This window comes from Coturnix japonica, chromosome Z (assembly GCF_054131305.1).
Source record: "Coturnix japonica strain WE chromosome Z, WE-NBRP24, whole genome shotgun sequence".
NCBI lineage: Eukaryota > Metazoa > Chordata > Aves > Galliformes > Phasianidae > Coturnix > Coturnix japonica.
The window spans coordinates 52,729,635-52,746,831 of record NC_140702.1 but is presented as its reverse complement, the minus strand read 5'-3'; the positions used below and the strand labels follow the sequence as shown (position 1 = coordinate 52,746,831).

Here is a 17,197-nt window from a genome sequence, read left to right as displayed (position 1 = left end):
GGAGGCATTACTTTTGGAGCAACCTACATATAAGTAGGTTAGGATAAGATTAAATTCTCATTCTTTTCCTCCTTCCACTGTTACCTGTTCATACCTTTTCATATACAACAGTTGTATTGTTCCTGAAGTAGTGAGGTTTCCATCAGTCCAATAACACGAAAATGTCTCCAGCTCAGGTGATCTGCACTTGCTGATTTGTGGCCACTGCAGAAGATCTGTCAAGAAAAACGGCAGGATACAGAATCAGATTAATCACAGGAAACCTTAACCTGGACCAATACGCTGTTCAAATGAAGCATAGTACCTTTTATACAAAATTAACTTTCTTCTACTTGCTTATGAGCAACGAGGCAAGAATTACAGTCCTCTTACATGCATATATCTAGCTCTGTTTTAAGGGAAGTGTGGTGCTGCAGGGCTCAGCGCTAGACTAACCAAAGCTCTATATTTACTGAGCTGAGCAGGTTAGCCGTGTGACAGGGCCTGTATTGCTAATATTGCAGTTGCTACCTTAAACTGAGTTTGGGTTTGTGAATATTTCATTGTGTGGTTATAGCCTTACTCTGACAGCCATGAGGACAGCTCACAACCATGTGCCTGTTCTGCCACATGCTGCTTCAACATTCATAATTTCCATTATTTTTCATAACTGAAATGATGTAGATCCACGAAATGACTGGTACGGTTACTCAGCCTTGTCAGTTGTGTGAGAAAATTGAAAACAAAAGCTGTGGGTACGATTAATTGCTTTCAAAGTAAGCATGTAACTTCTTCCTAATTTTTAAGGGTCAAATCGAGAAGTCTTTCCAAAATGCCACCATTTCCTACTTGTCCTAGGAAGCTTTCCAGAAGGGAATCAAAGCACGTGGAAGTGCTTGCCTATCTATCTTCACTATCTCTGAAATACAGTCATCTCTGTAAGAAAAATTCTCCATTGTGCACCCAAAATTTGGATATCAGTCAGGTGTTTATGGCTACTGAAATGACCCCTGGCCATGAAAAACACAGCTCCACTCGATTCTGCCTGCAAAGCCTTTCACAAATATTTCTGCAGCATTGCAAATGAAAATATTCAGTACAACTTATTTACATTCAAATCTGGAAGAAATATTAAGGTAAATGCTTCAGATGTTTCTTCCTATGCATGGGGGTTTTGTGACCCTCCTCACGTGCTGACTACTTTATTTACAGTCCAGACAGAAACACTTACAGAATACCAAAGTAATTTGTATTTCTTTGGCTTATTGGCTCAAGTTGTGTTTACATTCTGCAATGACAAGTGTCCACACAGGCAGTAACTAATACACGGACATTAGACATTTCTGTTTTGCTCGCTATGCAGTATTGCCTCATGTTACACTTTGGACATTGAACACGGACTGAACACCTTTGTGCAAATAAGAGGTTTCATAAGATTTGTGGCCTGTGCCCCCACCAAATATTTTATGTTCTTTCTACCAGCCTAAAATAATTGCTTTTTTTAAATGAAAAAAATTTAAACAGCACATTCCATTTCACTGAACTTCAAAGAAATTTCATTTCTAAATTGAAACACATTTTCAAATGAAATGTTGCAGCAAGAGGAAAAAAAAGTCAAACTGTTCTTTTTCAGAGAACGCTGAAATGAAACGTTTTGGCTGCAGCACGTGGTTTTGATTGCTACGGGATTTGGTATTTGATGGCTTCTGCCTAAATCTCAAAACGCTTCTGGCTGGCCTTGACCTGAATTTACAGAAAACTTTGCATCATTCACCTGGCAGAAATCATCATTAACACTGACTGTGACACTGCAAACTATCATAACACAGATTGAAAACAAAATAGAATTAAAGATTCCAGTGTGGTGCTACGCTTTTATTTTTCTGCATATCACAATTTCACCATTCAAGCTCAAACTTTCTATTAATTGAATGAAAACTCATTTAATTGTTTAAAAACAAAGCAAAGAAAAATAAAATGTTGTGCCTGTATTTCAGAGACATGAGTGAAACTGCCTCACGTGATCACAGGGAACCTACAGTCAGCAAGACTCAGGTCTCTCCCTTCTTCTATAAACAAGTGTGGAAAGGAAGTACATGCTATAGTTCTTCCTGTTTCTATCTTCAGCTATGTGAATCAAGCACAAAAATAGCTCGTTTCACCGAAACAGGTGTAAGAATATAAGAAAATGACATACTGGAAAACCCTCCTAAATTAGAATATGTCTGTTGGTACCTGTGCTGTATTTATGGTATGGGACGCACCATATTTAAAACTCACACAGACCATGTCCTCATCTCCAGGGGCAGAAGTCACACAGTCACTTCTTAACATGACCAAAGGAACTGAATGGAATAAAACTTCACCAACTTTATATGGAAACTAAATTAAGGACTATGAGACACACCAACTGTTATAGAAAACCTGATAAGAATGCAGCCAGAAGTGCAACCAGTTACAATGGAGAGGATCAAATGCACAGAATGCTGATTAAGACGTGTTCTACACTCCAGCTTGAGAGGAATGCATTCCTTCTCTGCTCCCTTGTGCCAGGACTCACTATTTCATCAAGCAGGTGTTCCTTTAACATGAACAAGAATTTCTCTAGGTGGAACAGATTCATTTAGGATTTATGTACTCTCAATTTACAGATTTGTAACTCATATTTTTACTTTCTCAATGACCAGCTCAATTTCTAACAAGAATTGTTATCTGATCAGTTGTTTCCAGATTCTGTGTCCAGCTTCCAGCTTCCAAAACCACAGGCTTTTGTGCCTGACTGGAGGAAACCTTGTCATGCTGACTTGTATAATGCCTGGCACTCTTGGGGTGCATCTTCTCAACTGCTTGTTTGCTACAGGAGGCAATTATCAACATTGTACAGGACCCTGCGTGAGCTTCTTCGCCTGGACAAACCGTAGCAGACTCTGATAAATGAATACAATAGCTCAGCTGAATGCATTTAGGCGTAACGGTAATAAATGAACAAAACCACTCATCTCATCCCAGATAATGGCTTGGCTAAGTATGCAGATTCAGCAGCGTGAAACATGGAGAAAACCTAGCAAATCTGTGGTTTCCACCATGCTTGTTCTAGTAGAGCAGATCTAGTCCTGCCCAGCCAAAACGCTCAACTGCGCTGCAAATGAGTGGGATCTCCTTGTGTTCTGCTTTCCTTCTGCTATGGCTGCAGATTAGCCATGGTGTAAACTCTGGCTCAGCCAGAAGCAGCTCTGCCAGAACAGTAGCTGTGGTGTGGTGTGCAGAAAATCAGGAATGCAGACGTGCCATCTCTTCTGCTTACATTTGTTTGAGGTCACAGTTTTCCATTTAGTGTAGTTTCAATGCTACATATACTTTAATGATTTAAAAGGGAATGTAATACTTTAACAGCTTACTTAAAGTTACATATGGATGGGATTCAAAACAAAAGACATCTTAAAGAAGGTCTAGAGCTTTCAGAGGGCTAAATCCTTTGGAAATTAAGTGTTCTCCTGTGTTGTTGTTTTCTTTTTGTTTGCTCATTTAAAAGTCTCCTTAATAAAATTCAATTGTAAAGGCAGCTGGCCTTGAGCACGGAACAGCGGTCACTGGTGCCATTAGGAATTCAGTTTATAACTGGGGTAAAGCTGAGCAGGTCACCCTCACCTCAGGGACAGCCCTACTGCCACCAGAGCTCCAGGGCGCTGGCAGAGCATTGTGAGACATGTAGAAACACACCTCACTAGTACGCAGTCAGGTAGGGGAAATACTCATGAGGATGTAACTGATAGAAAAAATCAAGCTAAATAAGCAGTAAATGAAAAAGGAAGATGTACTTTGGGGGATTAAGACAAAGTATTCATAGTGGTAATTTTGAAAGGTTTGTGTGGAATTATCAAGTGTCAGAACTTAGAGAAAACTTAAACTTCCAGAAAATAATGTGCTCCAATGTGCAAATTGGTGACAGAACAAACTGCGTACAACAGTATACCTCATATTATGACACTGAGTCACCGCTAAAGCATAACAAAAAAGACTGAGATGCAAACAGGGAAATTAAGTACATTTAAAATTGAGAACAATTATGAAGACCTGGAGTGTTATTTACTGTAGCTCAGACTTGTACACTGAAAATTAGTGCTCTATCAATTAGGTTCTGCTTTTGAATCCACCAACTTTAACTACTGTCGGGCAATTTACTTTAATGAGGGCAGGGTGATTTCTCCAGTACCAGGAAATTCTGATTCTTTCAATTTGCACAGTGAAATGAACAACATTTGCTGTCTGTGGTTGATATTTTAAATAGGTACAGTCTAGTACCAATAATTTAATATACATCACATATAAGGAATGTAGGATGCAGCCAGCAGACAAGAGGGTCAGTTCCTACTCAGGTTGCTTGCCAGCCTGACTCTGCCCCTTGCTCTAGGTACTACCTGTCTGCAAAGGGCCAGAAGCAAAGTTCTGGAACAATGCTGTGGAGAATGGAAGGCAACCTCTTTTCTGTCAGTATCAAGTGAGATCATATTGCACGAAGTACCTAGCAGGAAGAAAGATAAGTTTAACAGCTGTAAGAGGGACAAAATACTTCAGTGAAAGGTAAAGGGAAATAATGCACAAGAGAGTACTCTGCTCATGAAGTCTAACTATTGCAATAGTTCCTGAAAAATACAGATGTTCTGCTGAGGAACATGGAGCACTGAAGGCTGATTTGGTGACCAGTTCTGAGCAATAATACACAGGCATTCCTGCTAACAGATGGGAGGCACGCACAGGGCTCCGGAAAATGCCAGGGGGAACTTTTAGCAAGTTTGCAGCAGAGACAAACAAATTTAAAGATCAACTTTGGAGCCTGAAACCACTGAATGAAGAGGCAATGGTCAGCTATTACCTTTCAGGAGCAAACTCCATCCCTTTTGTCAAGAGACACAGATATAGTTAAAAGAATGGATGCCTCACAGAAGCAGAGATTTTCTTTAGCATCACAGTGCAGGGACAGTGATGCTTTCCCACGCTCTCTCTGCTACTGAACGTCCACAGAACAGGAGCTGACGTGGATCACAGATGTGGTGTCCATACTGTGCTCCTCTGGTGCACAAGAAAATCAAGTAAATAAAGCTGAGAACTGTGGGAAAAACAATCCTGCAGCATTACTCAGTACTGCTGCCCATGAGACAGCCTGTACAGGGATGAGCAAGGATGTGGATACGTGCCACATTTCATGTGTTTTGGTGTGTACTTTCCAAATCATGCCCTCCTATGCACAGTGGTGGAATCATGTGGTTTCTGCTACAGGCAAGCCAAATCAGCCTCCCTGCCCACGCAATGTTGACAGGGAGGCAGAGACAGAGTACACAGTACTTGTAAAGGAAAGGCTATTAACACAACAAAACCCATATCCAGTGAGCTCATAGTTGTAACTCAAAATTACCTTTTTCAAGAAAGTACCCATAAGAATAATAACTAACAGTGTTCTTATCTGTTCTTGCTGTTGCTGGAGGTGTTCAGAATTGCATAACGTTATGTGGTAAGGCATATGAGGAATGTTGTGTTCTCCCTGATGCACCAACAAATGGTATGAGAAGTAAACAAATACTGTGAGAGGTTTTCTTTTCCCTTCTGAGAGCAAGCAGATTCTATTGCTGACAGATACCTCCAGCTTCCTTTCTTCTCCTGCTCCTGCACCAGCTGACAACTTCCAGGTACAAAGGGTGCTCAGAACCAGGAATGTTTTCCATAAGGACCAGCTGAAGAATGATCTGGCATTCACAAACTGCGCTCCAGGCTAACAATCGTCTTCTCAGACTAAGGAAAATATTCCCCAGATCTGCAGAGAAAAGCTACCAGGCTGAGAATCCACATCAAGAACTGCAACTTTGCAACCACCTCCACATAGAAGTCACACAACTACACATCATGAGGGTCCCGGCTAAATTTGACGATTTAATTTCCTTTTTAAAATATCAGCTCACTTCCTATGAAGAAGATGGGAGCGCTCAGGTGGATGCCGATGACCGGTCTGACCCGGGGCAGCCCCCTGCAGCCCGGCACATGCGATGCCCGCATCACTGCGAGAGGTGGCAGCAAGCGGCTGCAGGAGGAGCGAGCAACGCTGGTGCCAATGGAGAGACCGCAAGACGGGAGTGCGATCACTGAGCACACAGCACAGCTCACATCTGCAACTGAGTGGGTCGTGAAGGAAAAACGGGGGATGCAGGAGAAAGAAGGACAAAGAAAGACGAGGAAGATCGTCTTTTGAAGATGCATTTGGAAAGAGAAACTGAAGAAGAAGAAATAATATGGACAAACTGTAGAGGAAATGTGCCAGGTGACACAAAAATGTGCTCACTGACAGTCTAAGCAGCAAAGATGACAGAGTCTCTTAGCATCTGTCTGCCCTGATACTATGGAGAATAATGTATATTGGTGACCGCTCAGAAGAGACACAAAGGTAAGCACACAGTTATAAGGACAGTGTGGACTGCAAGGCTGAGGAAACATGAAAGGAATGACACAGCACACCACAGTCAGAGAACATCTGCAGAATAAGGACAACTTGGCAGAATCACGGAGGTTTTCCTCACAAAGTAAGGAGGTTTCAATCATTAGGCTCACTACAATGAGAGCTTCATAAAAACAGGGACACAAGCTGTCCAGGTTTCACAAGACACATAGCTGTGTATTACCAATTATCAATGACACCATGTCCTAAACCCTGCGTTTCATCACTGAAGCAGTACCTGGTATGCACAAATTCATCCCGGTGTCTCTCGCCATTTATTCTCTTCCCACACCTTTCCACCATTTAACAAATGTGAATGAAGTAACTCAGGAACATACCGGCCCTCAGCCCATCCCTGTTCTTAACATTTGCTCCCTGCAATTCACACCGCCTTCCGGAGACCAGAATCAAGTTGTAAATTCCTAAACTTGCCACTGTTGAGCTCCCAAGCTATTTCTGGCTTCTGCAGCTTTTAGCCATTGCAAAATACTGACTAATTTATGTGGAATAGCACTTGCATACACTAGACAGAAAAATGCTTTATTGTATGCTGCAGAGATTCTCATGGGGTGCAAATCAACAATCCTCATTTCATTGAATTTGAAGTGGCAGAATTTGGTAAGGTTTTTAGTTTAGTGAAGAAAAGGAAGGAAAAATGCTGTTTGTATCCACAGGACATCAGGCTGAATGCCTCTGAATAAAACTTCCCGAACTCTTGTTCTTCAGTTAGAGGGAAGTTCCCTGTTACAGTCCACATATATTAATATAAAACCTAAGGAGCCAAAAAGCTTCCAGAGGCTTTATTACTACGAAGATCATTTGTCACCTTCCGCATCTGGAGTGAAGCTCCGAGGGAGATCACTGAGTTGTCACACGGCAGCTCCTCTCAGAAGCCCTGCTACAAGGTCCAGCAAAGAAAGGAGGTCTCCAAGTAGCCTGAGGAGTTTCTTCTCACACTCTGGTCACTGACAACCAACAATTACTTGTTGCTTTGAACATCTGGAGACTGAAAGTCAGACTGATTTTTCACAACTTTTCATTACAGAAAACGCTCGATTTCACCTTTAATGACAATGGGAGGGACTGACAGGTTTTATGGTACGTTCTTTCTCTTTTTGTGCATCTGGACCATAACATATTTTTCCTGGGCAACAAAGATGACTGAATCAATCTGTGTATTTCAGAACCTCCTGGCATGCAGTATTACTCCTGTGCTTTTTGGACGTTCTGTTTTATTACTGCAGCCAGGATGTTTACTTGTTCAGTAATTCAGAACTTTATTATTGCAATGAATCATGAACTATGAGTTACTAACTTCAAAGAAGATCCAGTGAAACTTTAAAAACAACCTAGAGAAGAATAAAAGTATTTTCTGCTCAATTTTTGCTCAGAGTCAGAAAGAACCCAAGCCTTTGCAGTTCTGCAATTTTCTGGTACATGCGTCCTCTTCAGTAGATATCAGAAAATGACTGTGACAACAATTCTGTCCCTTGTTAAAGTGCAGTTCTTATAGATCAGTGTCCTTTTAAAGGTACTTATAAAACAACTAGTTCCATTCTTAATTAAGCCAACATATTATGTACATAATCCACGTAAATTAACAAAATAGTTTTCTTTAAAAATGCATAATAAGAGTATCAAGCAGTTCTCAATGCCATGATCAAATGTCAGATGGACTCTTGCATATGAAAGGAAATACATGTGACACACTGGAATTTATAAATAAAGAGTACTTTGACGTTCTTCCCCAGATGGGAAAGCTGCTGAGCTGGGTGCTTTTGAGCTGGTTAACTATTTAGCTTTGAAAATTCAGAGGGATGGAAACAGTGAGAAACCACGCCAATGATGTTAGACTGATAGAATCATATTAACAGTGGGAAAAAAAAACAACTCCCAAAGTATTAGAGATTCAACACTAAGATGAACAATGCACAAACAAGGAGCACGCATGACTCAGAAGGGAACTGTCCTTAACAGAATAGTACATTTTTTTCCTTCAGATTTTATTTCTGTGATACGGCCATGAGCCTAAAAGAGCCTTCTGATCATCTGCACAGTGTTGAGAGGTCTGAAGTAAGCCTCCAGATTCATCCTGGTTTTACTACTGCATTTAGTGATTCATGTGCAGAATGGATTTGGATAAAACAATCACATTCAAAAGCACAGTGGAGAGATTTATAGAGGAAACCTCATTTTTTTGTTGTTCTGACAGACTGCCAAAAATGATTATTTATGTATCCTCTGCTGAACTTCCCTCTAATACTCATTCCTCTGTGAGGACCCATCGCTGTCACTCTTATGCTTCAGAGCTCAGTTGGGTAAGAATCACAGAGAGTTGCTGGGGCCTTTTCCTCTCACTATTTGAACTACAGAATCCAGAGATATACCTGAGTTCATGGAATTAAAGGCTAGTGGATTTACAAGAGATGAAGACTGACCACTATTAAAGAACTGGCTGTTCTCACTTGGCTTGTTTCTCATGTTCTTTCAACATCTTTTCATACATTAGCCATGTCAAATAAATGCAGCATGAATTTAAGGGAAATTCTGATTGTTTCATTTGAAAACAGAGACATTTCCGGACTGGACAAAACATAGAGCTAACACTAAGATTAACTAAAGACTTTTACATTAATTAGCCACCATGACAGCAGATTCCTCTCCTGACAAAAATACTGTCCTTAAGGATGCTGTGCCAAGGAAGGGCTCATTCCCTTGAGTGACATTAATACATAAGCAACATGGTTTTCACGGTTTGTTTAGATTAATGAAAGATTAATAGGCATAAACGATGAGTCTTTAAAACAATTGAAGAAAACATAAATCAGTGAAAAAAACCACTCAAATGTATCACTTACAAAGGTATTCACTACTCTTCTAGTGGCTTTCCAACATGCACTTTAGGTCAGCAGGTTCTGGACATTTAGCACACAGTATGTTAAGTACTTTGGATGTTACCTCATTCAAACAATAGCATGTTATCCCTCAAAAATGACTGTGACATAGGTATTTCCCTGCTCTTTGTTAAAAGAAAACAAGGGATCAAGAGAGGTATGATACCTGAACTCCATGTAAACCTGAAAAGCAGGATGGAGGAATGTGTTGTCAGAGACAAAAATATTCCTCAGAAAATCCTTACAGCAAGAACTTGCTCTAATGTGTCAGACCTTGCACTGTCAATTCGGACACTCTACTTACACGCAGATTTCTAAGTGCATGTATTAGACACTGATATATGTCCTAGGTATCTCTGTAACAGACACCTTTCCTGCTTTGGAGGCCCCGTAACTGCAAAACTCAACTCCAACAGTGATTACTTGTCACCTGCCTGCTGCCCAGCTTTTCTCATTCTCTTCGTCTTTATTCCGTTATGCTTCTGTTATTTTTAAGGTATTAAAAAAATGCAACACTTAAGCCAGCAACTGCTCTGTTGATTTTACTCCAGTGCTTTAGCAATGGAAAACTGAGCTTAAAAGAGATCACTTGCTTGCATTTAGGCAGATGAATGTATCTTGACTGTGGCCTTAGTAACTGTGATTCCATCTATATTCCTGCACAAAAGGAGAAAGAGTTTTCTACAGCTCTCAAGGATCATTTTACAATCACACCATTTTCCAAGCAACAACCACAAGGTGTAATCACACAAAGAACAGCCAAAACTACATTCACGACACACTAAACCACATGGCATTTTGTGATTCATTCACCTCCTCTACAGGTGAGCAGAAAAACCCCATGAGGGCAAGAGGTCTAGTGTTTACAAGTACTTTTAAAATAATAAATAAAAATAGTAATGAGAATAGAAATTAATGAGAGATCATCCCTGAGTCAAGCACTGATGCTAGTAAGAAGTTCTACCTCAGTACATCATTCCACTTCAGTGAAACACTTGTCCCTTACTGATCTTTTCTTCACTGCTGGTGAACCAATCTTGGTTCTCGTAGGCAGGTAAAACTTTTCTTCTTTCTTTTTTAAAATATTTTCCTGTTTTTCTAAGGTGTAAAATTTTTGGAATCCACAGTAAGCTCATGTTCATCTTTATCACGCCATTTATGAAGGATCTTTGGATAACCTAAAATTACAGGTAAATACGATCAGGGCAACAAAAGAGACAGTCACAGCACACTACTAGTCCGACCATTTAATTTCTGCCTACTGATAGAACAGATACATTAACAGTGTCTTCAGACATATCCGGTGAATAAATGCTAATTTTCCCTTGAACACTAAGGTTATTAGGCAACCTAATCTCCTGAATGCTGTGATGTAGGCTTTCATCATCATATCAAATATGGACTTTCCCAAAGTAGATATTTTCACATCCTAATACCTGTAGAGAGCCACCAGATGTGAATTTTTCTGTTGCTCACAGAAGTCTGGAGCAGTTTGAGCGGTAATATAAAGAAAGACTTCATTAGATTCTGCTATTTGTTTTTTAGTTAGTTATTTTGTTGTTGTACAAAATATGCTGAGAATTCTCTTAAATTTGAAATGTTATAGCTAATATTTTCTTAGTCATGAGAGACAGACTGTACGATAAGACTAGAATTAGAAAATATTAGGGCATAAAACAAATGCCTGATTTAAAATAGATGATGCTTAGCATCCATATGTGAAAGAATATTCTAAGAAAACTAACTAGCTTTGACCAGTGCGAGAAGCGTAGTTAATCAAATCTGATGAATTAAAAGACAAATTACTTGTTTGATCAGATTTCAATGACAAACTATTGTTTGTAGAGAGATAAACTAATACTTATTACAATTACTCTAGCATATTTCCCAAAGTATACTACATTTCTTGATTACAGTTCTAATTGGGTTCAGAAAGTCTTCTTAATTATTCTCATTCTTTTGCAGTACAGACAGTTGCTTTTGTTACAGAAACAATGGTGACCTTGTGAAATGTCACCCTTTTACTTAGATCTAATTCTTGATTATACACTAAATCATGTTGTCTCATTTTATTTAAGCAAATACTAAATCCTGACGGCCCTTCAGCACCAGTGAGGACTTGGAAAAGTGACATGAATTATAGACGATGATCTGTGTTTCAACAGAATTTTTCAGACAGGGTTTCAAAATCTCTACACTAAAACCCACAGTGCTGAACCTTGCACCTAACCTTTACATAGGCCAATCTTTTCAGGCCATTAATATGCTAGGCTGTCCTACAAGCAGCCCAGAATAAATAGATGGAGATAAGGAAAACAACAACAACAACAATAAAAACAGAACAAAGAAAAAAAAATGGTATCCGGAAAGAAAACAAAAAACCCCGAAGTCGTGAGCTACAAATTTGAATGACATTTGAAGCTGCTGCTTCTTTTTACATTCATGCTATAGAAAGAAACTGCTAAAAAGATCCTAAAATTGAATGTATGTTTTCTGATCCTTTGTATACCACAGAGCTTTATTTATGATGGGAGGTTGACAGACCTGACTGTAAATAGTAAACGGAGAATGGACAGCAGTGACTCAGTGGGGACAGAAGATGATTTGAGCTAAGCTAGGTAAACTAGGCAGATCTGCTGCATATGCTTGTAGATAAGGAATTGTTTGGATTGCTGCACTCAAAGTTAGAGAGCAATGTCCAGCTGGAGAATGGTGACAGGTGGTGCCCTTCAAGGGTCTGTATTGGGACCAATGCTGCTTAACATTTTTGTCAGTGACTTGGGCTGTGGGACTGAATGCACTCTCATCAAGTTTAAGGATGACACCAGGTTGAGTGATGTGGATGATGTGCTGGAAGGAAGGCATGCTACCCAGAGGGACTTGGACAAGCTTGGGAGGTAGGCACATGACAACCTTGTGAGATTTAACAAGGCAACACGCATGATGCTGCACCTGGGTCACAGAAATCCCAAAAGTATATCAGGCTGAGCAAAGAACGGATAGACAGAAGCCCAGTAGAGGATTTGGAGGCGTTGGCTGATAAAAAACTGAATATGAGCCAGCAGCGTGCACTTACAGCCAACTGCATCAAAATGGGTGGTCACAGGGTAGTGGGATGTAGTTGTCCCCCTCTGTTCTGCCCTTGTGGGGCTCCACACCTGCAGCACTGTGTCTAGGTCTGGGACCCCATCACAAAAAAAAATGTGGGGATGCCAGAGGAGGTCCTGAGGAGGCTGCAAGGATGATCAAAGTGCTGGAGTAGCTCTCCTATGAAGAAAAGTTAAGGCTTGATCAGTCTGGAGAACAGAAGGCTTTACTGTCCAGGACAAGCAGGTTTGATTCGTATCTTCTGTATCTGATGCCTCCCCTTGTTGACATTTAATGATGGCTTGACTGGTGCCACCTGTTCTGGCACCAGGATGTGTGTTCCATGCCCAAAACAGGTTGAGGGGTCACTGTACCATCCATCAATTCTTCAGACAAGCACTACTGCCCCCTGCTCCACTGGTGATATGGAAATGGGAAACACCTTGCATACACTTTTTGGGATTTTTTTTTTTTTAATTGTCTCATACCAAACAAAGAAGCAGAGCAAGACTGGGAGCTGTTTCCAAGGCAGTGAGGAATCACTGTTCAGTGCCAAGCTGATCTCAAGTGTTGGAGATTCAGAGCTGCTTCCAAGTCAGGACAGCAAGAGACAGTTTCACAGCTTACACCAGAGTCTGCACACAAAATAAACGGAACCAGAGATGCCATCTGCTCACAATACCTTACTTGGTGAAATGAGCACTTGACTGCTCATTTCAGAAGCCAAAAAGCTGTAGCAGAAGTTTGACCAAATAATTCTAAGTAAGAAGGTAAGATTTCAGCAATACATATCTGACTGTAAACTGGAAACCCTTGCTACTGGCACAAACATATGCATGCATTTATTCAGCTGAAATATGCTACATAAATCCTCTTGTATATACAGCCACATGTAACATTTTGTTTCAAATAAGGCAGAAAGTAAGATGTATGCAAACTGGCATTTGCCTTAAGAACCAGCCTAAGCTCGTGTACAAGCTGTGAATAACACACACAAACAAAAGATTAATCTGAAACAAATGCTGGTTCTTTCAGAAGATTCTCTCATTGTGATTCTGGGTAGCTACAAAATTATTTATTAATGAAAACAGATAAAGAACTTTTTTTCTCCTGCGGAAGCTTGACATTCAAAAAACACAACAGAAAAGCAAAAGCTGAAGTAGAACATGTCAGTAAGCTCAGGACAGAGAAAAAGGCTGGTAGTGAAAAGCAAACAAACAAGATGTAGAGCATGTTGCAACACTTCAGATTTGCACCCACTGGAATGCCTAGGAAGTGAATTCATCAATAAAAGCCCATAGTGCTTTTCATTATTGATTTAAGGACCAGAACTATTCTCAACAACCTGGCGGGTTTACATCAACTGCTAAAGTTTAACCTTGCAGATTGTAAAGCACATGGCTTGGTCTCCTAAGATGCTTGCAGTAAAAAGTCTACAAAAACAACATTATTTCCACTAAAAAAAACACTTCCTCAGCAGACAGCCACTAGCCCTGAATACTGGTAACAGTGTTGGACTGACTTCAGGATATCTGAAAGCTTAGCTCAGCACTTCAAGCTTGGATACTTGTTTGCATCTCTAGAGACAAATTTTTCTTCAACTTGCATCACGCTGGCCGTAGCAAGGCAAATAAGGTATTGTGAAGAACAGAACATGACCTATGGCCTGCAGATCTGGGTGGAAAGTCTCTCAGCGTGTGCTCTCCTATGACTTGAAGCACCCTCCTTTTATAGCCAGGCTTTTAGGTTTTTGCTTAAACCTAAAATTAAAAGGGAAAACCTGCTGAGTGTTCTATTGTATCCTACTGTTTCTGCAGGAGGAAAGAGGTAATTGATCCCGGGGCACCATGCAGAAAACGAGAGAGTCTAGACGTTTTTTATGTCAGGGATGAGAGATCCACCTCTCCTTAATCTGGCCAAGGTTTATTTGCTGGTCACCACCTTCCAGCAAGTCCTGTTACGTGTAGGCTGTGTAGATTTTTCTTGTAGCTATTCCCATGTTTCAGTTAGCACATAAGCTGTCTCATCACAGAGACAGACCATTTGATTAGCTCACATAACGCAAGTAGACAGCAAGTTGTGAACAGCTGAAAGCAGAAGGGCTGACGGTCTGCAAAGTGCCGTGTTACTTATTGCACTTCTGCTGGGCTCTGGAAGAAATAATTATGGCTAGGGTGGCTGTTGTGCTTGCTTCCAACTAACTCTGAAATACTCAGCAAGGTGTGCAGTACCACACACAAAAAGACTGATTCACAGAGGCAAACTGTGACAGGAATCATCTTATGCCCAGGACAACAACAAATCTTTGTCAAAGTGTGGTGCTTATGGCAGACTTCAGTGTTTCTGCCACCTTGTTTAGGTCACTGTCCAAGAACACATTATATAGAATAACAGTCATCATACTCTCAGGATGGCTGTAAAAACAAATGCAAATACCTTCTGCCATGTCTGCATAGGCATTAGGATAGCCTCATGATCACCTAGGAGATACCTACTGGGTACCTATACCCAGCAGAACATAGTCAGGCCCACGACTATATAAATTCAAACAATATGGGTCATTTTAAAAAAAAACCAAAGAGTAATTTCAGAAATGTGAAAATCTTCTTTCCAGATGCTTCCCAGAACTGCTTATTAATATGTCAGCAAAACATGGATCCCACCTGACAGTGTCTAGGCAATCATATAGCTTTTTTAATCAAATTACTCTTTCTAGAAACAACCAGATGAAATTCATACCAGCTTAGTTAAAATAAAAAAGAATATATATATATATATCATTGAATAGATACATATACATCTGGTAGTGGATATGCTTTTTAATATTTAAGCTCATACTTCCTCCCAGAGGCAGATAAGTCATATAATAAACATGAGTGATTGCCGCAAAGTCAGAGGATGTGCTGCTGACACAGAAAATTCCCTCTGTATATTACTTCTCTCCCTGAGTCCTGTCTTACCAGCCAGCCAAAAAACGCTGTGACTTATGGACTTGCAGGAAAGAGAAGACACACTCTTTACACGCTTTGTCTTGGTAAAAGTCTTTAAATGACACAGTGAAAGAGAAATGGGAACAGATGTGCGAAGAGAGGATGCCCAGCTGACTTGTACTATGAAGTATCTTGTATCCAGTTCCAGCACAGCAGCATACTGTGGCAAGGAATACCTCTGCCATGGCTCTCACCAAACACTGCCACTCTCAGACAATGCAAACACAAACTCAATGGTGCAAGTGTAATCCACTGCTTGCAAAGAACCATTAACACCTAAGGCTCCAGCAATAAATTTTGACACAGCTATCTAATACAGCTCTATTGTCCATCAGGCTCCAAAGAACACCATTTACACTGACCTTACTCAAAAGTTTTGATCACTTTATTGCCTATAAAGGATGCAGAGAATCACAGAATAGTTTGAGTTGGAAGAGACCTTAAAGATCATCTAATTTCAGTGCTATCACAAACCTTAGATTTCCTTGAATACATTAAGATATAGGTAAGAAACCTAGACAGTAAATTAAACCACGTACTAAAATAATACATTTGCATTACACAGTTGCTACAGGTTAGGTAATCTCTTTGTGGATTCTCTCCTAATACCAGAACAAGGAAGTGCAGAAAATCTTTCCTTGCTGTGGTCTGTTTTGTCTCATCTCTGCAAGCAAACCTGGCACATGTTCTTCAACAATCCCAACATGGTGTTGTCAAAACTCCAAATGTTCCCCAGGCTGCTAAGGACACAGGCCTCATTGCTTCAAAGACTTCCCGGTTCGGGGTGGGCTCTTCCACTTCTCTTTTCCTAGGTCTCCTTGGCATGCTTTACAGGCACAAAGACATGGATTCTTGCATTCTAACTTGGAGAGCTTACTGGATGCCTCTAGGGAAGCAGTGAAGGTGCACTGCGCTGCCTTCTGGAGATACCCATCTCTCACTGACTGCAGTCCCAGGAACTCCTTTGGCAGATGTAATTGGCAACGCTGCCTGGAAGAAGCAGGCTCCCAGTCTGCCTGCACCCTCCTGCCCCAGGAGCCTGTATGACAATGCAGCATGCTGGACCAGAGAAGGGAATCAGCTGAAAGCTGATACTGGGGAAAAAAGGCTATTTTCCAGCCAAATTAGCTCCCCAAAATGGCCTCCTGTATGACTGCAAGGTCCAGAGAAGGAGACTCCACAGCCTCTCTGAGCAGCCTGATATATAATGTGACTCTTGCAGCAGGAGTGAGGGTCAAAGACAAATTAGCTTCTAAATTCTGTGCTTGCCATACCTGGATTTATGAAGAGGAATTTCTAGTGGTAAGAAGAAGCTGAAATTTTGGATAACATCTGTGCTGAAAATATAACTGCCTCAAATAATTGTGAGATAGGCACTCAGTGATGAGCAAACAAATAGTTTTAGGAAATAGGAATAGCGTGCAGGACTACACAAGCCTTCTATCCAGCTTTCCTTCTTTGCTTTGTTTGAAGTTTGAAAAACTGAAGGTATTTTAATACTCATATTTTGTACATTTTTTCTCTGACCTTTTCAGTTCTACTTGCAAAAAGAAATGGAAATGACAAATTATCATTAAAAAGATGAGTTCTGAAGTATAAATTATTCCAAAAAACAGTAACCAAGGAATACAGGAAACACCAACGTGCAACTTACAAGATTTCTGTGTTCATTTCTGTATGATTAAGCTTGAGTTAATCATCCAACTCAAATCATCACATATTAAAGGAAAATAACAAAAAATTACAATTTTAAGTGGAAAACC

At 40.4% G+C, this 17,197-nt stretch overlaps 1 protein-coding gene across 6 annotated transcripts in view; it reads right to left on the bottom strand.

The window, feature by feature from the left end:
• Nucleotides 1-17,197, bottom strand: part of GHR (growth hormone receptor) — a 130,802-nt gene that overhangs the window by 14,029 nt on the left and 99,576 nt on the right. For all 6 annotated transcript variants that reach the window (XM_085529566.1, XM_085529567.1, XM_085529565.1 and 3 more), the window contains one exon: nucleotides 95-215. In XM_085529566.1, coding sequence (XP_085385692.1) covers nucleotides 95-215 — 121 coding nt within the window. The remainder of the gene's footprint in view (nucleotides 1-94; nucleotides 216-17,197) is intronic.